The sequence below is a fragment of the Rhinatrema bivittatum genome, chromosome 12 (genome assembly GCF_901001135.1).
Source record: "Rhinatrema bivittatum chromosome 12, aRhiBiv1.1, whole genome shotgun sequence".
In the NCBI taxonomy this organism is placed as follows: domain Eukaryota; kingdom Metazoa; phylum Chordata; class Amphibia; order Gymnophiona; family Rhinatrematidae; genus Rhinatrema; species Rhinatrema bivittatum.
Genome location: NC_042626.1, coordinates 22,328,711 through 22,354,063, shown reverse-complemented (window position 1 = coordinate 22,354,063; position 25,353 = coordinate 22,328,711). Strand labels below are relative to the sequence as shown.

The window sequence follows — 25,353 nt, the reverse complement described above, 5'->3', positions numbered from 1 at the left end:
ATGCAAGTCAAATAATAATGTTTGTATTTGGTAGGGCTTTAACACATTTTGTGGTGGATATTCAAAAGATTTGTCCGGGTAACTAAAATGTTACCCAGACAAACCCCTGAGTTTTAAATTTCCTATGCCACTGAGTGGTTAGATTTTAGTCAGAGTTATTGCCCAGCTAAAATCTCACCAGATAAGAGGCAGAGTTGGGGAGGGGGGAGTTGTGCGTTCTAGGGTCATGGCTAAAATTTCTCTGGCTAGTACTAACCTTCAGCCCAAACTGGATGAACTTAGCCAGTAAGTCTGGTGAAAGAAAACACTGTCCTAAAGTTACCCAGGTATATTCAGTTGTATGCTTCACCTGGCTGTGCTCTGCTGAGTATCTGGGTAAACTTCCCTGGTGATTCTCATACTTGGGTACATGTGCAGCCATGTCCAGAGTGAATGCCTATGCAGGCTAGTTTACATCACATGACTACTTTTGCTGCTGTAACCCATTTCTTGCCAAGTGTGCATTGAACAGTAGAAGGTAATGCTTTGGCCAAGGTGTCTGTCTGTCTGTAACAGAGCTGGGATTTTTACTGGCGACCACTCCTGAAGTCCTGTACATTGTTGTATATGGCAATTTAACAATGAAATAAACTACTTGTGGCCACTGCTGGTGATTTTTTTTTTCCTATGTTATCTGGCAAAGTCCAGCAGTGCAATCCATATTGCCGATAACAGGTTCCTGAAAATCTTTAACGTGTGATTATCTCTTTCATTATAAAAATTTTTAAGCCCCTTCTCTTTGTAAAATTGATCAGGATTAATAATTCCCCACTTTTGTGATGATTTAAAGCTTTATGGCTTGCCTGTCTAGAAAGCTGTTTTCATTCCAAAGAGGGGTTTGTGTAGTCAAGGTCCCCTTCCCAGCCTAAATGTTTGAGCTGTTCTCCAAACCAATATGGTTAGATCATCAGTATGTGTCATGATAGGATCGCAGATAAACTGTATGTGCAATATTTCTTTTTGATTTGGTGGAATAGGGGAAGGATACCATGGCTTATTTGACCTCAACCTTGGAAATTAACAGTAAGCAGTTGCAGTATGCAATATAATTTAAATTTGGTAAAGAGAAGGGCCTGTTGCCTAACCCTAAAACTCCTTGCCACCTAAATTAACTTCCTGAATACACCATTTAGTCATGTAAATATCTTTAATGTGATTGTCAGCATGATCATGTTATTGAAAGTTGTACTGCTAGTCCAGGAGGGTTAATATGCCCGTAAGGGAGGAGCACATGACAGATTCCTTTTCATGTGGAAGGGAAGTATCAGTTGTTCCTCTGTCACTGTAAAAGAATAAGACCAGGAACTCTGGAACTTTTCAATTCATGATTCTGTACTATGCAGACTTAAGTTACTGCCAAGAAAATTAACTTGTGAACATCAGAATCTGAGGGTGCTGATTGCACATCCGGCAGCTCGTTGGAAATGGATGTCTGCATGCGCAGGAAAAGTACAAACACACTTTTCCAAGTTATTTTTATGCTTTAATTTCTGGCTGAGGGCCATGTTGGCACCTTACATGAAATGTAGTTTGGACAGAAGATTCAGTGGACACATACACTATGCCAAAATCTATTTCTTGCTTATTTGATGCTCCAGGCACAAGAAAGCGATTCATCTGAGACATCCATGCGAGGACCCCGTATCAAGCATGTCTGTAGAAGGGCTGCTGTGGCTCTGGGGCGAAAGCGGGCTGTGTTCCCTGATGACATGCCTACCCTGAGTGCCTTACCGTGGGAAGAGAGGGAGAAGATCTTGTCTTCCATGGGCAATGACGGTAAGAGCATGGTTTTCAGCACGCCATCTCTGTTTCTGACTCATGTAATATGCAGTGGGGGGAACTCCAATAATCACTAGTTAGTGGACACACAGCATAGCATCTCAGAGTGAAGGGTGCTTCTTGGTTTATCAAATCCATTTCTAGCATAGTGGTACAGTGGATTCTCAACCTTTAGTTATGCTAAACCATCATGATTAAATGGTATGCCACACATGTAGTCATATGAGGAAAGCTGTTGATTTTCTGCTTTTTAAAAAGAATAGAAGTTCGCAGAAAACGTAAATGCCAGCTAACAGAAGAGGGATATGAGACGTGTTCATGGCTGTGGTAATGCGGTAATCCTTTTCAGAATGGCAAAATGCAAGACGGCAACTTTTAGACTTAATCTTCCTATGTCAGGGGTGGCCAACTATGATCCCTGAGAGCCACAAACAGGCCAGGTTTTCAGGATATCCACAATGAATATGCATGAGATTTGCATGCACTACCCATGGGAGAAGCCTGCTGCATGTGGTTTGCATTGCAATAGAAAGATATGCAAAATGAGGTCTTTTATCTTACAGATATCTGAAACTTACACTCCTTAATTAAACCTAATATTGCAGTATTCTCAAAGCCACTGGAATAGCATTTTAATATGAGAAATCAGGTATCTGAGATTCATTTACCAGAGTTTTGCTTGATAATTGTAAGCAGTAATACTGAACCATTGTGAAAAGGAGGGACATGTGAACTTGATAAAAGATCTGGGTAAATCTAGACCACACATTGCTTAAAGGAAAACAGACTAGATTCAAGAGAGGCAGAAAACAAGCCATGGAAAGGGCAATATGGATAAAATGACAACCAGCACTGGAGAAAGACTGGATGATCTTCTAGAGCAATTAATGTTGTTGTAAAATCACACCCTCCCAGCTTCCAAATGGGACAGTTATCTCGCATAAGAATAGGGCATTGATATAGTTTATTTTCATATGCATAAATTAAGAAATAATCTTCGTGAGTTACAGTTCCTTTTCTTGGAGGCATTGGAGTTCACAGCAGGTCTTTGATAAATAAAATGAAAATAAGATTAGCCATATAATTGTAGTTGGTGAAAAGTAGTAACAAATAGAATTTATGCAATGTAAATATGAATATAAAGTGCTCACTAAATACACCAAAAAAACTCCCAGTAAGAGAAGAAAAGCACTGATGTATTGAGTACATAGCAATATTGTAAAAATGTAAAAAGCTACTTTATTTATTAATTTATATCACCCCCACCTGTGTCTGATAGATAAGTCCTCGATAGCTGGCTCAGAAGATGCAGAACCTCTTGCTCCACCAATCAAACCAATTAAGCCGGTTACCAGGAACAAGACACCACAAGAGCCTCCAGTAAAGAAAGGGCGACGCTCCCGGCGCTGTGGACAGTGCCCTGGTTGCCAGGTCCCTGAAGACTGTGGAGTCTGCACCAACTGTCTGGACAAGCCCAAGTTCGGAGGGCGTAACATCAAGAAGCAATGTTGCAAGTAAGATTGAAAGTTGCTGGTGTGGGACTTAATGGAGGAAAAGTAGATCTTACTGAAAGGGCTGAAACTACACACCAATATGTGGTACTGAAGTTGACTGGTATATAAAGCAGGGCTTCTCAAACATCTCCTAGTGATTCTGCAGGCAGTCGGGTTTTCAAGATACCTACAAGAATATGTGAGATAAATTTACTTCTATTAGAGACCCAGTATTGTGAAATTACTTCTTACCTAATAATTTCCTCTCCTCTAAGGAAGGCAGGCCAATCCACACCAGTAGGTTATGCACTCCTACCAGCTGAGAAAACTGACTCACTGATGTTAGATATATAGCCCTGCCTCGACATCAGCTTGCCAGTATCTCTAGAAAAACCAAACTGGACAAACTGATTATACTTGAACCAAGATTACTAACAGCCAGTGACTCATTACTTCCAGCCAACTCGGATGTACTGAGCTCGTTAAAATTAACATCAACTGATCTTAGAGACAGGTTCTTGACTTACCAGTCCTTCAAATGGCTCATAACAAAGAACACTCTGCAATTTCCTCAAATAAGGGATGAACTGAAACGAAAATAAAGTAGGCAGCCCAGGGCAGGATTGTAGATTGGCCTGCCTTCCTTAGAGGAAAGGAAATTATCAGGTAAGAAGAATTTCACCTTCCTCTTCACTCAGGCAGGGCAATCCACATGGGGGGAGATATACCAAAGCTGCTCCTGAAACGGGTGGGAGGCTATCAACGCTCCTGTCAGTACTGCTCGTGTGAAAGCCGCACCATCTTGAGCCTTAACATCCAAACGGTAATTCTTGGAGAAAGTATGCAAGGAGGATTATGTTGCCGCCCAGCAAATCTCAACAAGTGACCATAACTGAATCTCCGCCCATGAGACTGCCTGTACTTTTATGAAATGCGCCTTGACTTGCCAGTGAATGAAATATCTGCAGCCACACAGGCAGCCGTGATGATATCTTTAACCCAACGGGCTACTGTCTTCCACAACACTGGTTCCACTTGTCTACCTCCACCATGGAGAACAAACAACCGATCGGTCTTCCTCAAGGAGAGCATCAGATGCCGCGTCACATCTAAAGCATGTAACAACCAATAATCCAGCTCATCTCTATCCCTGTCCAGTGTGGGTAGGGAAATAGACTGATTCAAATGGAACTCAGATACCACCTTCAGAAAAAGGAAGGTAGATTCCTGAGCTGCTCCGCCCCTGGAGCTTTCCATAGAAAAGGCTCATGGCAAGAGAGCCTGCAGTTTAGAGATTTGCTTCACTGAACAAATTGCCACCAGGAAAACCGTTTTCAAGGTAAGCAGCTGCAAGGAGATATCATGCAGCAGCCGAAGGTAGGGCCTGCCAAAAATCTCAATACCAGATTAAGGTCCCAAAGAGGCATTGGTAGATGCAAGGGAGGATGTGGATGTTTGCGCCCCCCCGCCCCCCACCTCCCCTTCAAGAATCTAGAGACAGTTGCATGGGAGGACAAAGGCCTACCATTAATCTGCCCCCTGTAGCATGCAAGAGCTGCCACCTGCTCCTTCAGGGTGTTTAGGGCCAAGCTCTTAACCAATCCCTCCTACAGAAATTCCAAAATTATTGGGATCTCTTCTCTGAGAGGCTGAGAACCTCTCACCTTGCGTTAGTTCTTGAATACTCTCCAAACCCTAAGCCAGATTTTGTAGAAAACTTTCTAGGACGAAGCAATGTAGCTATCGCTGCTGGAGAATAAGTATGTCTCAGCAGAAAAGTCTTCTTAAGGGCCAAACTATAAGACAGAACCAACCCGGATTTTTGTGCACGATCGGCCCCTGATACAGGAGATTCTTTCTGACCAGCAATTTCATAGGACTACCTACTAGGAGTTGTTGGAGGTCAGCGTACCACGGCCTCCTTGGCCAATCCAGAGCCACCAGAAGCACGGTCTCAGTATGACTTGCAATCTTCCGAATTACCTTGCCAATCATCGGCAGTGAGGGAAAACCATATAACACCCTACTCCATGGCCATTGTTAGATGAGAGCATAGATTCCCAGTGCTCTCTGGTCCTTTCTGCAACTGTAGAACCATTGCACCTTCGTGTAGCTGTAGTTCACCATTAAATCCAGATACAGCTGACCCCATCGAGAAACTGTGAGCTGAAAGGCGTCATCCACTAGCTTCCACTCTCCTGGGTCTAAGGCCTGTCTGCTGAGAGAGTCTGCCCTCACATTGTCCTTCCTGGCAATGTGAGAGGCAAATAATGCCTGAAGATGTTGCTCTGCCCATGCCAAGAGAGCATCTATCTTCACTGACACCTGATGAATTCTGGTTTCCGCCCTGATTTATGTAGGCGACTGTCGTGGCATTGTCTGACATTACTCTCGCTGCTCAACTTGCCAGCCACTTGGCAAACCATAGACATGCCAAGCAAACTGCACACACACATGATTGATGGTCAGCTGTCGTTCCTTGGCATTCCACCGACCTTTAAAGCCATCAACTCTTGACAGTGAGCCCCCAACCCAGAAGGCTCACGTCTGTCATGAGCACCAACCAGTACGGTATCTCCAAGGGCATTCCTTTCTTGAGATGGTTCCTTTGCAACCACCACTGCAACTGTTCACCCACTTCTATTGGCAAGTGGAGCCTTACTGTGTACTGTTGCTTGCAAATTCCACTGTGAGAGTACCGCATGCTGAAGTGGCCGTATATGCGCCCTCGCCCAGGGTACTGCCTCTAATTTTGCCGCCATAGACACTTAGACCTACAGATAAGTCCACACCATTGGACAAATGGCCAAACTCAAAGACTGAATTTGTCAGCAACTTCCAGATGCATTCTCTGGCAGGAACACTCTGCCCCACTCTGTGTCGAATCACACTCTGAGGTATTCCAGAGTCTGTGTCAGCTGTAGACTGCTTTTGGCTAAGTTCACCACTCAGCCTAGCTCCTAAAGAAGACAGATCACTTTGTGAGATGCCAGTTGACTCTCTACTGCATTCTTGGCTCGAACCAACTAGTCATCCAGATAAGGATGAACTAGAATACTCTCCTTGCGCAGAGACGCTGCTACTACCACCATGACCTTGGAGAAGGTTCTGGGTGCCATAGCCAGACCGAATGGTAGGGCTTGAAACTGATAACTGTGCCTTTAGAATGGAAAAGCAAACTGCTACTGCTTCTGTCAAATGGGGATATGTAAATAGGCTTCCATCAAATTGAGAGACATGAGGAACTTCTCTTTTTATATTGCCATAATTACGGAGCATGAGGTTTCCATTCTGACGTGAGTCACATGCAAATGCTGGTTGACTCCCTTCAGATCCAGGATCAGTCAGAAGGAACCCTCTTCCTTCTTAGGAACAACAAAATAAATGGAATATCTCGCCATATTTTCCTGCAATCTGGGAACTGGGATTACAACCCTGAGGTCTTTTGGCCTTCTCTGTGTAGCTTCCACTACCACTCTCTTCGCTAGCAAGTTGCATGGAGAGACCATAAAGGCATCTGGGGGAATTCAGAGAAATTCTAGAGCATAGCAGTCTCTTATTGCATCCAGGACCCAGTGGTCGGTCGTGATTTGGGCCCACCTGTGATAAAAGCAAGATAGACAGATGTCTATCTCCAGAACTAGTAGGTGGGCCCCCTTACCTTCATTGCGAAATTCGAGATGCTCCAGTCACGGAGCCTGTGTCCTTATTTGGCTTCTTAGTCCAAAAGGACACAGATCTTCCGAAGGGACATGACTTCTGGTTTGTCACACCTGTATAAAGGTGAAAATGATGGGAGTCTCTGGAGCGGCTTGTCCTCTGGCAATCATGTAATCTTGGATTCACCCCATCTATTTGCCATCTCCAACTCACACCCAAACGAGAGATTCCATAAAGGGTTACCTTTTCAAATTTGACTTTGAAATCTTATCCGCCAACTAGTTCTGCAGCCACAATAGATGTCTTGCCACTATCACAAAAGCTATACCTCTAGAGGCCGTAAGTCATAACCCGTATTTGCTAAAAATATGGCTCCTGCCTCCATTGCCAGCCCACTATGGGCTCCTGCTCAGAGCACCAAGCAGCAGTAATAAGCTATTTGCAAACTCATTGCCATTGCTTCAAACACCTGCTTGAGGATAGCCTCAATTCTTCTATTCTGGGCATCCTTCAGAGCTGCTTCCCCTTTGACCGGGATGATGGTTCGCTTGGTGACGACGCACACCAGGGCATCAACCTTTGAGAATCGCAACTGTTTTCTTGCTTTTGGGTCCAATGGGTACAGCCCTGCCAAGGAACGCCCACCTTTAAAATGAGTTTCCGGGGCATTCTACTCAAGGTCAACTAACTTTTGCGTGGAAAGAAACAGGACGCTATGACCAAGATGGGATCTTTCCTCTGTACTCCTGCAGCATCACTCCCATCTACTCTTGAGTGTTTTTATGGTCTGAGTCAACAGACCTAGCAACTTGTCCTTGTGAAAGAAATGCAGTAGAGTCCTATGTGGCTTCAAATCCGACAGAATTTCATTCTTTTCCAGAAGTGGGGAATCTGAATCACCCCCAGAATCATCTTAATGGTTCTCGATCCTCATCCTCCTCTACCTCACAAGGAACAGCCTCTGAAAGAGCTGCTTAGCCTCCACTGAACGCCCTTTCAGAGAAAGGCATGTAACCCCTGGATAACCTCCTCCCAGGAAGAGGTGGCTGAATCCATATCTGGACCCATAGGACTGAACATGCACTCTCCGAGCCCTCCCCCAGGGACATCTCTCCCATTGGGAACAAGAGAGGAGGGGAAACTGTCCATTGCCTTGCCTCCCTTGCTTCCCTTCAGAGTTCTCCATTGGTAGGGGGGATGCCCCAACAGTGGCAAAATCCTTGGGAGGCAAATTGCCTTAAGCCTCCAGACAGCTCTGGTATAGGCGAAGTGAGAGCAATGGCTGGGCTGCCCTTATGACAAACCTCACAAATAGAAAGATGCTTAGTCCTTTTAGCCTCCGGTACCATCATTCGTCATCAAATGGCTACTCTTCTTTCCATGTGGTCCCCTGCACACACATCAATGTGTGCGCATACATACCTATACAATTACGCGTTCAGGACTAGGCTGCAGGCTTGTGCACATACATGCATGCATATGTGAACACCAACTCTAGGCAATGGCCACACTGTGCGTACTCAAGTGCGTGCCTAAGCATGCAGGAAAAAAATGCCCACAGCAGCCTAGTCACCCTCCACGTGGCCGACCGACAGGATCTGTGATGTGGGGCCTTGGAATGAACGCTGCCCTAACTGCCAACCCATGCCTCCACTCTCTTCTATCTCACCAGAAGTGGTGGGGGGGGATTTAGCAGTGAGAGGGAGAAAAGCACATTCTGGCCAGGTGCAACAGGGGAGAGTGCACAAGCCTTCACCCCGAAGCTTCCCTTGTCCTCAGATCTATTTTTTTTTTTAGCCTAAACCTGGACAGGCATTGAGGCTCAATTAAGGGAGGGGCCAGCCTGGTGTCACCTCAAGAGCCTAACCTTTTTTTTTTTTTTTTTCTTCTCTTCTCCTTTTTTCAACACAGGTAATCCCCACTAGGTAGATACAGGTCCATCATCTGCTGGAAACAGACAATACTGGCGGGCTGATGTCTGAGCGAGGCTATATGTCTGTAACATCAGCGAGTCAGTTTTCTCTGTCTCATCTACTGGTAGAAGTGCATAACCCACCAGCGTGGATTGGCCTGCCTGAGTTCAGATGAAACACAAATCTTCTGGACTGGCTGTGGGCTACCAGAACAGGTCTTGGAAGCCCAGGTTTAGACACCACAAACTGGAAAATTCTGTGTTAGAAAATGGCTGATAATTAAGAGCCTTAATTTTGTCATCTTTGTTTAAAAATTCTTCCACTATGTTTCTCACAGACAGAGGAAGTGTCAAAATCTACAGTGGATGCCATCCAAAGCATATCTTCAGAAGCAAGCAAAAGGTAGGAGCAGTAAAACTATTTTAACCAGCATTCTGGGAAAAGGAGGGGAGAGGAACCAGAAGCCCTGTTATAAATTATAGCATGACACATGCAGCCAGAGTGGGACTTTGGTTTGTAGTGCAGTTTAAATTCTCAGCTTTTTCCTGGATGATGCCAGGCTGAGGGAGGTGGACACCTCCATGCTTAATCAGCTTGGAGTTCATGCTCAGTGAGGGAAAGATATCTTTACCTCTTTGCTGTGTCCAGGCAATAACTGCTGCAGCTGCCTGCATGCATCACGTTTCTGGAAAACTGGGTCCATGGTGTGGTAAACGGGTGAAAACCAGAACATAATGTCCAGAAAAGTCCCCTGAAGCTAATCATACCCCATGTTAACAAGTACTTTATGTAAAGGTAAGGCTTTCACTACTGTCTGTCTTTCCAGCTGTGAAAAAGAAGGAGAAGAGAACCAAAAGCAGTGAGAAGAAAGAGAGCCATTCTGGGAAGAATCCACTGGAATCAGGCAGGGAAGATGGTGTCCAAAAGAAAAATGACTCCCTCCGAAAGACTGCCATGGAGAAGTCAGAGGACGGGAGTTCAACAGTGCCTGCAGTAGATCCAAAATCCATCTCCACCCCTGTCACAAGGAAGAACCTCAAACAAGCCCCGCTGCTAGTGCAGCCCCTCCTCCCTCCGCAACTCAGCCCAGGGCTTGCCAAGAAAGAGACTCTGAAGAGCCCTAGTGAGCCCAAGAAAAAACAGCCCACCCAGGCAGAACCAGGTAATGGAATCCAGATTAACTGGACTCTTAGCAGCTGGGAAACTTTAAAGACTCTGTTCTATAGGAAAAGTAACCTTTTGATATCATACTGAATGTATGCGTGGCTGTTGGTGGGTCTCTCTTCTCTGCTCCTTCCTCCTTATAACTTTGAAATGGCTGGATCTAGCCCCATCAATTTTCATATGGCATTAGGGATATCACACTTTTACAGTTTTGAAAGCTGATGGGTACTTTGGGGCATGGGAATGGAACAAAGCTGGCAATTGTTTATAAGAAAATTGTGCGTTCACTTTGGAGCTAGGTCCTTGGTGGGGATATGAAACTTTTCCAGTTTGGAAAGTTGAGTTTTGGGGCTGGGGACTGGACATGAGAGGCAAGCAAAGTCCTCAATTTGGGTATGAGAAATATATTGGGGGGGGGGGGGGGGGGAGTTGAAGTTTCTACTGCTTTTCTTAGTGTATCCCATGCTCAGAGACATGAAGTTACGATCCTTAAGTCAGATACCTTCCAGACTGTAGAGCTGTTCTTCTGTGTCTTTTTTTTTTTTTTTTTCTTGATGACCTGTTGAAGTAACTAACTTGCACATGGCTACAGTTCTGGAACACTAGGTGTACACAAGGCATTTTTATGGTTGTACGACTATCTCTTAGCACTGTTGATAACTGTCATTCTGCCAGGTTTGTGGCAGTATTCTCTAAATCCACAAGTTGTTTAGACTAAGATATGGTGTTTATCGTGAAATCCATTTCTTTGGTGTGTGTCATTTAAAATATCACTTAAGTACAGTACACTTTGTGGGTTATGGTTTATGCTATAGTGTCTATACGCTCCAGATGTTTGAAGGCACGTGTCCATACCTGAAGCCATAGCCTGATGCATCTTATAGCTGGCTGGCAGAGCTCCCCTCACATTTTAATGTCTCATGTTTTGGCATGCACGCCTGGTCAGACTCTTGGTATTACTATGCGACTTTGTGTCTAGGTTGTAAATTTGAAACTATGCCTAAAATCCAAGCTCCTATTTTAATTTGCAGGAATAATCTTGATAAACTCAGTTTTGAATTAACTATTCATCTGAAAGATAGCTGTTAGGTTTTTTCTAAAGCTTGTCTGGAAGACAGTTTTAACCACTTATATTCATGATTGTTACTTTGTTCTCGTGCTGTCTGTGAGGTGTTCTTACTCGGCCATGTCTGCTTTTCTTTCCTGTCTCTGTTCCTAACCAGAACACCATGGTTTTCTTTCTCTCTGTAGGTATGGAGCAAAGCAAGCAGAAGAAGGGAACTCCTCGGCCAGGTCTCCCCGTTAAGCAAAAACCAAAAGAAAAGGTAAAAAAAGGATTAAATTCCCTAAAATATGCAAGATTATAAACCATGGCTTGAGAAATGGTACACACATGCCTTTTTAAATACAGTTTTAGACTTACTACTGCCTTGTCACTTCCTTCAGGGAAAGGAGGGTGTGTGAATTTTATAGGCTGCACTAAAAACATATTGTGAGCATGGACTTGGAGGAAGAACTGACTATTTTGTGTAGAATGTAAGAAGGACTTTTTGTTTTCTCCATGGATAAGCACAGCAAACTGCTACGCAAGATAGGTGACATCATCCAACAGCACCGAGTTGCATTATTTTTCTCTCAAAGCCCAGAAAGTTCAACTTTTGCTTTCTGAGCACGCAAGGGCCTTCCCATGTTAGTGTCCCCGCGCACAAGTCTTTTCAGTCTATTTTTGTCTGCTGCAGCGAATGGTTGAACATTTTTTCTTCTAGTCACTTATTTCTCAGGATTTCTCTCTTCCAATCACTACTATTTGTCAGGAAAAGAAAGGAAAGTCCAATCAAAAAATGTCAACAGTATGGACACAATGTCCATACTTTTGACTGAATTGCTTGAAACGAGATCATGCCTTTTCGAGCTGTGGCCTCCAAGGGCGCTCAGATATGAGCACTCAGGCTCATCAAAAGAGACCAAATCGAAATCCAGTTCAAAAACAGCTCCAGGCCAGGAAAGCAAACAAGTTGTCTACAGTGCCAAAAAATGAAAGCATGCCTATATCTAAGAGGCACAGCACCAAACCAAGTCAGAGCAAGGAACTGTTCCTGCAAAAGAGGCAAAGTACAGAATTGGAGCTGAAACATAAGAGCCGAGAGGCACAGGCACTGAAACACAGCAAGGAATCATCGGTGCAAAAACATTGGCACAGAGAATAGCAGGCACTAAAGCATTGGCACAGAGAATCACCAGCTTGGGTAAAACATTCCAACTTGGAGACATAACTACGCCACCAATGTACATGCACCCCATTTTTATCAAGCTCTTCCTCAAAACCTTTTAAGGTATGAAGAAAGCAATAAAGAAAGACAAAACCTGCAGAAACATCAAGCAGTATATCTTCACTTCCTACACTTGATCCCCAAAGAGTCAGCAAAAATGTATAGGGTCCAGAAATTCCACCACAGCAATGTGTACAAGAATGTCATGCAATTGTACAGATGTTATAGGCAGACTTCCTAAATACACATATGAAACAGGTGCCTAGTCATCAAAAATCGTAAACTCAACACATATTGGTGAAGTTGCAGGAGCACCTAAAATCAAAACTTCCATCCTCTTATTTTGAGAAGAAAAAGGAGAATATCATCATATAAGAGAAGAGAAACACAATAGGAAATGGCTTTGTATATACAAACTACATCTGATGATTTGTACATTCACATGAGTCCATTATAGTAGAATCAGATAATGCCATCCCCAGATCCTCCATAGGACTTGGCACCTGAACAGCCCAGGCATTTAACACCACCAGAAGACTCCACATACCCAAATTTTCTGCAAAAGATAACTTGCCATACCAAGGGTCCATCAAGCCCAGTATCCTGTTTCCAATAGTGACTCTTCGGTCTGTCGTCGCCTCAGTATGACAAGGCGAATTCCTGGTTTCGCTGGATCTCACGGAGGCGTATCTCCACATCAGCATTCGGTCATCTCATCGGAGATTTCTCAGGTTCTGCATCCTGGGAAAATATTTTCAGTTTCAGGCTCTGCCCTTTGGTCTCGCCACCACTCCAAGGACGTTCACCAAGGTGATGGTGGTGGTGGCTGCGCAACTCCGGAGGGAAGACCTACTGGTGCACCCTTACCTAGTCGATTGGCTGATTCAGGCAAAGTCCGAGACTCTGTGTCACACAGCCATCAGCAGAGTGCTTCAGCTCTTGCGCTCCCTCGGTTGGGCAGCCAACCTTGCCAAGAGTCATCTAGTCCCCTCCCAGTCTCTGGAGTTCCTGGGAGCTCTGTTCTACACAGCACAGGGGAGAGTGTTTCTCACTACAGAGCGGATAGTCAAGCTACAGGGTCAGGTGAGGGATCTGATGTCCATGCAGATGCCCAAAGTGAAGGATTACTTGAGTCTTGGGGTCCATGACATCTACTCTGGAATTGGTGCCCTGGGCCTTCGCTCATATGCGTCCGTTACAATCAGCATTGCTGTCCCGTTGGAACCCGGTGTGGGAACAGTTCCATCTCCCGCTACCGCTTACGAACTCCACGAGACAGTCTCAACTGGTGGCTGGTTTCCGACCATCTCGAGCGGGGAGTTCCCCTGGTAATGCCCGACTGGATGGTCGTCACCACGGATGCCAGTCTATCCGGTTGGGGAGCGGTTTGTCTGGGGAAGTCTGTCAGGGGCAGTGGTCCCGAGAACAGTCTCAGTGGTCAATCAATCATCTAGAAACCAGGGCCGTAGCTCTGGCCTTGGAGGCCTTCCTTCTGCTCCTTCGGGGGAAGTCGGTCCGGGTATTGTCCGACAGTGCAACTACAGTGGCCTATATCAATCACCAAGGAGGAACCAGGAGTCGTCCAGTGGCAACGGAGGCTCGTTTCTTAATGGACTGGGCGGAACTACATCTCGTCAGCATTGCAGCGTCCCACATTGCTGGAGTGGACAACGTGCAGGCGGACTTTTTCAGTCGCTACCATCTCGATCCCGGAGAATGGAAGTTGGCCGACGAGGCCTTTCAGCTCCTCTGCGACCGGTGGGGCACGCCGTGCATGGATCTGATGGCCATGTTTCAGAATGCTAAGGCTCCGCGGTTCTACAGTCGGCGCAGAGAGACGGGGGGCAGAGGGGGTCAATGCCCTGGTACTTCCCTGGCCGACGAACATCTTACTATACGTGTTTCCTCTTTGGCCGCTAATCGGCAAGGTACTCAGGAGAATAGAGCTCCATCCGGCAGAGGTGATTCTGGTAGCTCCGGAATGGCCGAGGCGTCCCTGGTTTGCGGATCTGCTCAATCTGTCCACCACGGCTCCTCTGCGGTTTCGAGAGTCGGCGGCTCTTCTTCATCAACTGCCTTATCCACATCTTTGGCAAAGAATGCTAGAGCTTTAATTGCACATTGAGTGAAAACTTTCTCCAATTTGTTTTGAAAGGGCTTTTTACAAACTTAGTGTTCCCTAGTCTTAGTGTTTTTTGAAATCATAATCAACCGATTTATATTTACCCATTCTATTCCACTCATGATTTTATAGACCTCGATCATATCCCCCCTCAGCTGTCTCTTCTCCAGGTTGAACAGCCCTAACCTCTTTAGCCTTTCCTCTTAGGAGTGTTGTCCCATCCGCTTTATCATTTTGCTCACCCTTCTCTGTACCTTTTCCAATGCAAGTATATCTTTTTTTTTTTTTTTTTTTAAGATGTGGTGTCCAGAATTACACACAGTACTCAAAGTGCAGCCTCACCATGGAGCAATTATAGAGGCATTATGACATTCTCTGTTTTATTCGCCATTCCTTTCTTTAGAATTTCCTAATTCCTAACATTCTGATCACTTTTTTGACTGCTGCCACACACTGAGCTGAGGATATCGAAGTATCATTTACTATGATGCCCAGATCCTTTTCCTGGATGGAAACTCATAATATGGAACCTAACATCATGTAACTATATTATGGTTTACTTTTCCCCATGTGACCATTTAGCTCTACTCTCACTATTTCTTGTCTTTTAACTAGTTTGCAATATACAGTAGGAAACTGCCTCGTATCCCATGACGCATTGAGACGCCGTAGCTGTGCCTGCTCTGCGGTCCTGTGCATAGAACAGGACCGCAGTTGGTTGTTATGGTTAATTAGACTAGCAGCATATACTCCTATAAGATTACTGACAATTCTAAGCCATTAACTCAATATGATGGGATGGTGGCTTGTCACAACACTGTTGATGGAAAACCATTTTGGCAGCAATCACTAGGAGCTAGGTTCATAAAAGCTCTGTCCAATTTTAAACCTCCACCAAAGGAACCAGCACCTCAATACTGTCTTGAGACAGCTTTTGAAGCTGCCATCCAAATCAATGGCTACATCAGAGATGAAGTTCCTGGCCTGGAAAACTTTATTTCTAATAGCAGTCACATCAGCAACGCTTTATTAACCTATACACAGATATTAAAAACTAAAGAATTCCTCAGAACACTGCCAAAGTTTCTTCTAAAGTAGTATCACAATTCTACCTGAATCGAGAAATACTACCAACTCTTTCCTAAGCCATATACCACAACGACAGAGCAGGTATTACATACCCTAGACTAAGAAGAGCCTTTTTATTCTACTTGGACAGAACCCAAACACTCAATAAGTCAGCCCAGCGTTTCATAATCTTATGACACAGGTTTAAAAAAAACCCCAAAAACTTAGTTGTCAAAAAAACCAACATCCAGATGGTTAACACATTGTATCTCTCATTGTTTTACAACTGTGCATTTGGAAAAATCACACATAGTAAAAGCGCATCAGGTAACAGCAATGGCTGCATCGATAGCACATCACAATTCAGCAGCAATCCAGATTATCTGCAAAGCTGCTGCATGGTCGACTATACATACTGTTTGGAAAACATTACTATCTGGATAAGGACTCTCATAAAGATAGTGTATTTGGACAAATAGTACTAAAAAAAATAAAACATTTTTAAATAAAATCAAGCTTCCTGCAAAATACAAGATGGGTTGCAAAGAAACCAGACAAAGGCAAAACTTTCAGAGCAGCCCTCATCTGGGAGGTCCCATCTTGTATGGCAGTTAGTTGTGCTCGGCCACAGAGAAAGTGAAGTTACTTACCTGTAACAAGTGTTCTCTGTGGACAGCAAAACAAACAGCCATGCAAGCCTGGCTTCCTTCCCGAGAAGTTTGCATAGCTTCGAAAGACTGAGTAGACTCGCTCATGGGGTTGCTGGCGCTGGAAGGCCCATGTATGCCCAGAGAGCAAAGTTAAACTTTCTGGGCTTTGAGAGAAAAACGACCCGACTCTGCTTCATTGCATGATGTCACTCACCTTGTGTGGCTGTTTGTTTTTGCTGTCCACGGATGGGATAAATGATGGTGTTCCTCATGTCTATTGTAGGAAAAACCACTCCCAGTAAGCAAGCCAGAGAGCAGCACACTGAGTCTACTAAATACTCTCGCCAATGGAAGCAGCTCTAAGCAAAGGCCTCCTGCCGATGGAGTGCACAGGATCCGTGTGGACTTTAAGGTAACAAATAGATGAGAGGCTGCTTGTAACCGGGTGCACGCCATTTGCCTTTGTGTAATGTGTGTGTGTGTGTGTGTGTGTGTGTGTGTATTCCAAGGGTTGGAAGCTATTTGAGTGAAGTTGCTCTGGTGATGCAATATCTAACCCCATATTAGATGAGTAGCTTCCTTAAATGGCATGAGAGTCTGCTCTGACACCCGCTGACCCTCCAAGTGATAGCCCTCATCTTGCTCACACCTCAGGCTGTTCTATTCATTTTTTAGGAGGACTGTGACATGGAGAATGTGTGGGAGATGGGCGGCCTGAGCATCCTAACATCTGTACCAATAACCCCTAGGGTGGTTTGCTTCTTGTGTGCCAGCAGTGGGCATTTGGAGGTATGATTAAACTGTGTAAAGGTTTAGCTAATCTCTTATAAATTTCCCCAGATAATTTGCGTGTCATTTGTCTGTGCATTATTCTTAAATATCTCATTCTATAATAAAGTACCAGAATTTCAGTAGGATTTCACAAAATGTATGTATTGTGTCCAGCATCCTCTATTGTATATTGTGTATTGTGTCCAGCATCCTCTAACCTAAACTCTAACCTAAACTCCTGCCTCCACCCTCTAACCTAAACTCCTGCCTCCTCCCACTTTCCTTTGTGGCTGGAAACAGGAGAATGGTCTATGTACCTTACCAGCTACTAAAGAAGTACTCATCTGAGTGTTACGAAATTTATGTAAAAACCTAATTGAAAGCATTGTGTTGATTTATAAGAGTAACCTGGGTTGAGATTGTGTGGTGGATGGGAGTGGATTGTGTATTTGTAAAGTGGAGATTCAATTTGCTTCTTTCTTTCTGCCCCGCAGTTTGTGTATTGCCAAGTATGCTGTGAGCCCTTCCATAGGTTCTGCCTGGAGGAGAGTGAGCGCCCCATAGAGGACCAACTGGAGAACTGGTGCTGTCGCCGTTGCAAGTTCTGTCATGTGTGTGGCAGGCAGCACCAGGCCACAAAGGTAAGGAAAAATGTGTCCCGAGGATGTCTCCTCCTTGTTTCCTTCATATAAGCTACCAGTGACAGTCTACCTGAACTTCTGCCTGATGACTGATCTCTCCATTGCTGATAAGCAAGAGCAGTATCTAGGACAGTATTTCCTAGCGTGTAGCAGATGGACTCGGGACCAATGGTTATAGTGTACTCCTGCTAGCAGTTGGAGACGGGTCAGATTTCAATCTGACGTCAGCCCTAGTACATATACCCCTGCAGGACGTGCAGTTCTTCAGTATTTTCCGTCTCCATAGCAGTTAGGGACTCTATACACGCTAGCACAGCGTTAGAATAATTTTACCAAATTTTGCCTGCCAGCAGAAGACTGTTTTTTATTTTCCCCCGGGGGGAGGATAGGCCTATTTTCAACTCACCGGTTCGTGTTTCTTTCAGCGGGCTATTTTTGGCGTGCATGTGGCTCTTCTCTGCCGCTTCTCCTGTGCTGCCTTCAGGTGTGAATCAGACGGTAGAGTTACCAGGGTTCCCAGAGTGGGACAGAGATCCCTCTATGGGTAGAGATCTCCATTTATTGGATGTCCGGCACATCCTGTTGCGTTATTTGAAGGTCAATTCTTTCCGACTGGATCATCTTTTTGTGTTCAGTGGAGCTAAGAAGGGAGAAAAAGCATCTAAAGCTTCCTTAGCCAGCTGGTTAACAGAAACTATTTCTGCAGTTTGTTTCTAAGGGCCACACACTGCCAGCGGGTCTTAAAGCTCATTCTACGTGTACGCAGGCGGCAGCATGGGCCGAGTGTCAGTTGGTCTCTCCTCAGGAGATTTGTAAGGCTGCGTTTTGGTCCTCACTTCACACTTTCGCTAAGCAATACTGTTTAGATGTGTGCGTGCCAGAGGCAGCCTCCTTTGGTGAGTGTGTTGAGAGTGGGCCTTTCGGGTTCCCGCCCAGTATCGGGGTGCTTGGGTATATCCCACTTGTCTGGACTGATCTGGGTATGTTCAGGAAAGGGAAATTGGTTCTTACCTGCTAGTTTCTGTTCCTGTAATACCACAGATCAGTCCAGAGGTCCGCCCTGTGGTACTTCTGAAAGACTGACTGTCCTAGTGTTCGCTGGAATGTTTTCCGAAGAGTTCTTTCAATAGAATGTATTGGTCTTTTCAAGCTCAGCAGTTGCTAAGAGTTGGTTTTCCGGGGTTTCCAACCCTGAGGGTTTCGTTCGCCCCGTTTTTAGGGGAATGTTTTTTTTTTGCTGGTTCAATTTTTGGCTTGGGTACCAGTCAGTACTGAGGGATTGCAGGTGGTACTTTCAGTTATGTAGCAGTGCCTCAAAGTTTTTGTTCTCTGCCTCCATCTGCTGGTAGGAATGCAAAACCCATTTGTCTGGACTGATCTGTGATACTTCAGTCTTTGCGGTCCGAGCCCTAATCTGTTTTCTTCTTTCCCTTTTTTTTCTTTTTTTTTTTTTTTTACACTATCTACCACCTAAATCTAGGCCTCGGCACAGACTGTAGGTTTGGCACCCTCTCCACCTGCTAGGAGACAGAAGAATATTGCTGGACTATAGGTGGCACCAGCCTAGATATAGGTAGAGTTTTTTGTTTGTAAACTTCTGTCTCCATCTGCTAGAGGGGGGGCGAAACCCAGGAGTCTGGACTGATCCGGGTACGTACAGGGAATGAAAATTAGTAGGTAAGAACCAATTTTCCTATAACCGTTCTAGTGAGAGCCAAACTTTCATGGAGGCACAGATTGGCGTTTGATTTAAGAAATCCAAAAAGGAAAAACATAGTTTAGTTCATGGGAATATCTGTGTGTTATATTAAGTAAGAGAATGTTTTACTGTGGTACCAAAATGCCAAAACACAAATCCTATTAATTCTGTGTTACAGTAAGCTCGACACTATTATGTTAAACATGCAGGGAAAGTATCTGTCTTTTTTCTAAATAGCTCACATGTAACTTTTTAGCTGTTACCAACTTCTCTCAGTGTATGGTTTCTTCACTCAACTATAAAAAGCTAATAGATTATGTTCCTTTTATAACAAGTGACTGGTGTCACTGGGAATCTAAAATTACTGAGACTTCAGACTGTTTATAGGATCACCCAGTCTACCACCAAAATTCCCCAGTTTATACAAGGAAAAATGTCTAAGTTGCCAACTTGAGGTCTTCTGGAATCCCAGACAAACAAAATGCCAGATCCTCCCACTTCTGTCTTTCAGGTTCATCTGTGAAACTGATTCTGTGCTTGGTCCTGGATTTTAGCTCTAAGGGGTCAGTGTAAGAAGTAGAATGATAAGAGACAAATGTTCATATGAGTTCTTATCAGACACCATAGGGGTCAACTTTCTAAAACTGATTTGGGGTGCTAACTTAATACAGATTATCCCTACCTGAACACTGTGAAGGAGTTTACTCAATACCGGGGGTGCTCAAGCAAACAGAGCTGGCATCTGTCAGTCACCAAGAATGTTCAGTTCCCTGTACGTACCAGGATCAGTCCAGACCGTGGGTTATGTCCCCCTTCCAGCAGATGGAGTCAGAGCAAAAACTGAGAGGGTGGTCCCTCATAACTGGTGCGCCCTCTGTAAATCTTCAGTATTTCTCTGACTCCAGCAGATGGCAGTTGCATCTTTCGGTTCCCCAGTTCATTTAGAGGATAGTTTACAGAATTTCTTTATTCTTTATTTTCCTCTAATTCTTTCCTTGGATGGATCATAGTTATAAAGTTTAAAAAAAAAAAGCCTGTGTTTAGCTTCTCTGGAGACTTGCAGGCAGAACTTTGTTTTTAGTGACAGATCTGTCTTGTACATTCTGTCTTATGTTTTTCTGTTGTTTTTGGGGTAAGTGTTTACTTATTTCTTACAGCCAGTATTTCAGCTGCCTTAGGGGTGAATGTTGGTGGTCCAACCTCTCCTCCACGACCCCCTGCTGCCCTGAGATGCTGTTTCTTCCTCAGGGCAGCCTAACAGTTGCAGAGACGCGCCATTCCTCTGACTGAACGGGAGAGCGGGTCACCATATTGTCTGCGTGGTCGCCGTCACCATTTTGGCTCAGTTCGCCGCCCTGTCTTCCGTTTCGATCCATGCGCACTCCTGGGCGTTCGCCCGCCCTCCCGCGGACTTTACTGAATCGGCTTGTAAGTAAATTTGATTAATAGCTGTCATCAGAGACTTAAAATCCCTCTGTTACTTTAGGCTGTCTGGAGGAGAAAAGAAAAAGGAAAAAAAGGAAAGGTTTTTACTTTTTTATTAATCAGTACCCTGTACAAGGACCGGCAGCTTACAGGGGAAGGAGCGGAGAGCAGTTTTCTCTCTCCCGCTCGCAGCAGCCAGGCACAGAAGGACTTTGCTGTTCCCGCAGCAACTCCTCACCCCCCTCCCCTATGCCTCGATTGCCATTTTGTATCCACATGTGGAGAAGCCAGCCTGCTGCACCTGTTTCTTGGCCGGATGGGGGAAGGGAATTCTCATTTTCCTATTGATGTTGTACTTTTATTACACCTAATTTAAGCCCTGTGCAACCGGCTGACCTAGAGCCTGCCTCTCCTCCCGATGCGGCCCCTCCCCCAGGGGGACTTTAAAGAGACAGCAGGCCTTTTCTTCTAAGTTTGTGATTTTAATGCACAAAGCTTTTTTTTTTTTTTTTTTTTTTTTTTTAAGAAGTGGAGGCTGAATGGCAGGAGGAGGGACTTATACCAGCAAAGGTCCCCAGGCCATCAGGGGTGTTGGATCCCTCTAGGGACAGTCAGGATGGACAGCTGTTAATTCCTTGGGGTCTTTAGCTACTAATCTGCCGGACCCTGGGTCACAGGACCTTCTCCTTGGTGATGCAGACGGGGACATTGATGGGTCCGCCCCAGACGAGTTGGACCAGATCATTAAATCGCTTGGAGAGAATAAGATGCATAAATTGCTGGAAGATCGTCCCTACGTGGACCCGGTTGAGAGGCCAACGGGGTTGTCGTCAGACTAGACCGGTGCCTCACCAGGACTCCCTCTTCAAGGTTGCAGTCCAGGTCTCATTCCTTTCGAGGCCGGAGACCGGCTCGGAACTCCTCTACGCACTGAGCTTCTGCTACATCTACCCAATGAAACGTTACCGGTCCACTCTTCAGTTCCCAGGATAGGAAGTCATCTTCCCCTCTTCTACGAGGAGTGGATCAAAATCACCTCAGACCGGTCTTGGATATTCTACGGCACGGTTTCGCTTTAGAATTTGCTCGACCTCTCAGAGACAGGTTTGTCTTCTCTGAGCGATCTCATCAAACAGTGCGCAGTGAGACAAACACTGGATCAGCTCCTGGATTTGGGTGCCATTCTCCCGGTACCGGAGCAAGGGTTTGGCCATTATTCCGTCTACTTCGTAGTCCCCAAGATGGTCAACAGGACTCTCAAGATACCACACTTCAGGATGGAAACCCTGCGCTCAGTGATTGCCGCGGTACACCGGGGAGAGTTCTTCATGTCCTTGGACTTGACGGAGGCTTATCTTCATATCCCCATCCTGTAAGAGCACTTCAAAATTTTAGGGCAGCATTTCCAGTTCCAGGCCCTGCCATTTGGCCTGGCGATCGCTCCTCGCACCTTCATCAAAGTTGTGGTGGCGGTGGCCCTATGGAGGGAAGGGATTCTGGTCCATCTCTATTTGGACGACTGGCTCATCCGGGCGAAGTCCACGGATTTGTGCCAGCACTTAGTGGAAAGAGTATTACTTCTCCTCCAGTCGTTAGGCTGCATTGTCAATTTTGCCAAGAGCAGCCTCACTCCGGCGCAGTCACTCGACTTTTTGGCAGCTCATTTCGGCACCAAAGTGGGCACAGTCTCTCTTTGTTTGCATTGGGCCTAATCTCTCCTCGCTCAGGTTCAGTGCTTTCAGAAACTCCGACTTCCCACCGCTTGGGACTATCTCCAGGTGCTGGGCTCCATGGCCTCCACTATAGATGTAGTGCCTTGGGCGTTTCCCACATGCGTCCCTTGCAAAGAGTATTACTCTCCCGTTGGAAGTCTGTGTTTCGGGAATTTCAGACTCTTCTGCCACTTTCATCTCTAGCCAAGGATAGCCTGACCTGGTGGCTCAACCTGGATCACTTGCTAAGAGTGGTGGACCTAGAGGTTCTGCAGTGGGTGATCGTTACGCCAGCCTTGCCGGCTGGGGGGCTGTGTGTGGACACCAATCGACGCAAGGGCAGTGGACTACCCATCTCGATCTGATGGCCACTCAAAGGAACGCGAAGGCTCCGCACTTCAGTCGCAGAAGAACAACAAGGCGCAGAGGGTGTCTATGCCTGAGTCCTCCCGTGACCGCGGGACCTCCTGCTCTACGTCTTTCCGCCTTGGCCCCTAGTGGGAAAGGTGCTCCGAAGAATAGTCACCAGGGGCCCATGATCCTGGTAGCTCCGGAATGGCCTCGGCAGCCGTGGTTTGCAGACTTGGTCAACCCTAGCGGTGGATGGCCCGCTTCGACTGAGACATCTGCCGAACCTTCTCCGACAGGGCCCAGTATTTTTCGACCAGGGAGATCGCTTCTGTCTAGCGGCCTGGCTTTTGAGCAGTGCCGGCTGAGAAGAGGAGGGTACCCAGAGGCTGTTATCTCCACTCTTCTCAAGGCTAGGAAGTCTTCCACCTCCATGTCCTATGTCTGGGTCTGGAAAGTTTTTGAGTCTTGGTGCCAGTCCACACAACTTTCTCCACGTCATGCAACAATACCTCAGATCTTATCTTTCTTGCAGCGAGGTCTGGAGACGGGATTAGCCTACAATTCCCTCAGAGTACAGGTGGCAGCCCTTAGTGCCCTCCATCATCAGGATGGAACTACTCTTTCATCGCACCCTGACATAGTCCGGTCCTTACAGGGAGTAAAGCATGTGAAGCCACCGATGCGCTTCGTGGAGCTTGAATTTGGTCCTTCGAATTCTAGGCGGTCCACTGTTTGAACCTCTGAAGAGAGCTACCCTCAAGAACCTCACACCAGGACAGTATTCCTGGTGTCTTATCTGTTCCGCTCGCAGAATTTCGGTGCTTCAAGCCTTGTCATTTGAGAGCCTTATCTACGCTTCATGGATTCAGGGGTATCCTTGTGTACAATACCATCTTTTCTACCAAAGGTGGTCTCATTCTTTCATTTGAATCAGTTGGTGGAGCTGCCGTCCTTCCAGGACGAGGATTCCAGAGAGCTTAGACGCCTCGATGTCAAGTGCGTCCTCCTTTGTCTGGAGGCTACCAATGCTTCCGTTTATCGGATCACCTCTTGTCCTCTGGAGTGATCCCTAGAAGGGACACTAGGCTTCTAAAACCACCACTGCCCGCTGGCTAAAGGAAGCAATTTCTACGGCGTACGGCCAGACGGTATACAGGCTCATTCTGTCCGAGCTCAAGCAGCCTCCTGGGCAGAAAGCCGAGCAACCTCTCCGCAGGAGACTTGCAGAGCGGCTACCTGGAAGTCGTTACACACATTCGCGCATCACTATCGCTTGAATCTTCAACCACCGATCATGGGCTCCTTTGGGACTTAGGTCATTTGAGCTGGACTATCAGTGGCCCACCCTACTTAGGGAAGCTTTGGTACATCCCACGGTCTGGATTGATCCTAGTACGTACAGGGAAAAGAAAATTATTCCTTACCTGCTAATTTTCATTCCTGTAGTACCATGGATCAGTCCAGATGCCCACCCTACGGATTGTTGGGGGTTCTTTGGGATAATCTTTCAGCTAGACTGTGTAATTATGGGACTGATTAAGAGTTCTGGTTGCAAGTTTTTTGCTTAGACTTGTTTACAGTTGATATTCAATTTGTATTGATCCATCCAAGGTGTTTTTCCTTATTGCTTGGATATTCTTAATACTGAAGGTTTACAGATGGCGCACTAGTTATGAGGGACCGCTCTCTCAGTTTTTGCTCTGACTCCATCTGCTGGAAGGGGGACATAACCCACGGTCTGGACTGATCCATGGTACTACCCAGGAAGGAAAATTAGCAGGTAAGGAATAATTTTCTTATTTATACATGCACTCTTTATAGGGTTTCCACCCATTTTTCCCCCCCTTGGCTTCAGTCCATGTCTTTTGGTGCTTTCTCACTGTAGCTGCACACAATCCATGTCTGTCTTCTCCTCACTACATTCCACTCACATCTCTAACCTGTTGTACAGAGAATCCCGTTGAGCATGACTGTTTTATTACACAACGTTTGCTGCAAGATGATGGCTAAAAGCACTGGTCTTTCCAGCTACCAGATGCTAGGGGAGATGAGGGTCAGCTGCAGCCATTCATGGCTAATTCTCCTTTCTTTGGAATGGCTGACAAATGATTTTGCTTTGGTCGTGCTTGATGTTATATGGCCCAGCTATACTGGCTTCTACAAGCAGCAAATCAGCAGTCAGACTTCATAGTTGCTGGACTGCCAATTATAAATTCCTTGTTAGTGCAAAAGGACTTCATGGATGACTGAAACCTGTTTACAGAAGGTGCTTGATTGGATGGAAAGTACTTCTTGCTAGATGGCGGACAAGGAATGCTTGGGCCAGTTTCCATGCAAGATGCTGGAAGGTTGAATTTTTGTTTGTTCTCTAATGCAGCAGCTCCTGGAGTGTAGTAAGTGCCGAAACAGCTATCACCCTGAGTGCCTGGGACCAAACTACCCTACAAAGCCCACCAAGAAAAAGAAAGTTTGGGTGAGTTTGTCTGAAAACCTGCATGGCATATAGCAGAAATGTCTCTTGTATGTGTTGTAATTTGTAACTATAGGGCAGAGTACTAGTTGACCATGTTTGTCCTGGAGTAAAGTGGCTTTTTTA

The 25,353-nt window shown here is 45.6% G+C and overlaps 1 protein-coding gene across 5 annotated transcripts in view; it reads left to right on the top strand.

Annotated features, from left to right (window-relative positions):
- KMT2A (lysine methyltransferase 2A) overlaps positions 1-25,353 on the top strand; it is a 152,591-nt gene that overhangs the window by 66,811 nt on the left and 60,427 nt on the right. For all 5 annotated transcript variants that reach the window (XM_029574143.1, XM_029574140.1, XM_029574142.1 and 2 more), the window contains 9 exons: positions 1,638-1,815; positions 3,098-3,332; positions 9,222-9,286; positions 9,711-10,046; positions 11,300-11,373; positions 16,442-16,570; positions 16,834-16,947; positions 17,424-17,570; positions 25,135-25,230. In XM_029574143.1, coding sequence (XP_029430003.1) covers positions 1,638-1,815; positions 3,098-3,332; positions 9,222-9,286; positions 9,711-10,046; positions 11,300-11,373; positions 16,442-16,570; positions 16,834-16,947; positions 17,424-17,570; positions 25,135-25,230 — 1,374 coding nt within the window. The remainder of the gene's footprint in view (positions 1-1,637; positions 1,816-3,097; positions 3,333-9,221; positions 9,287-9,710; positions 10,047-11,299; positions 11,374-16,441; positions 16,571-16,833; positions 16,948-17,423; positions 17,571-25,134; positions 25,231-25,353) is intronic.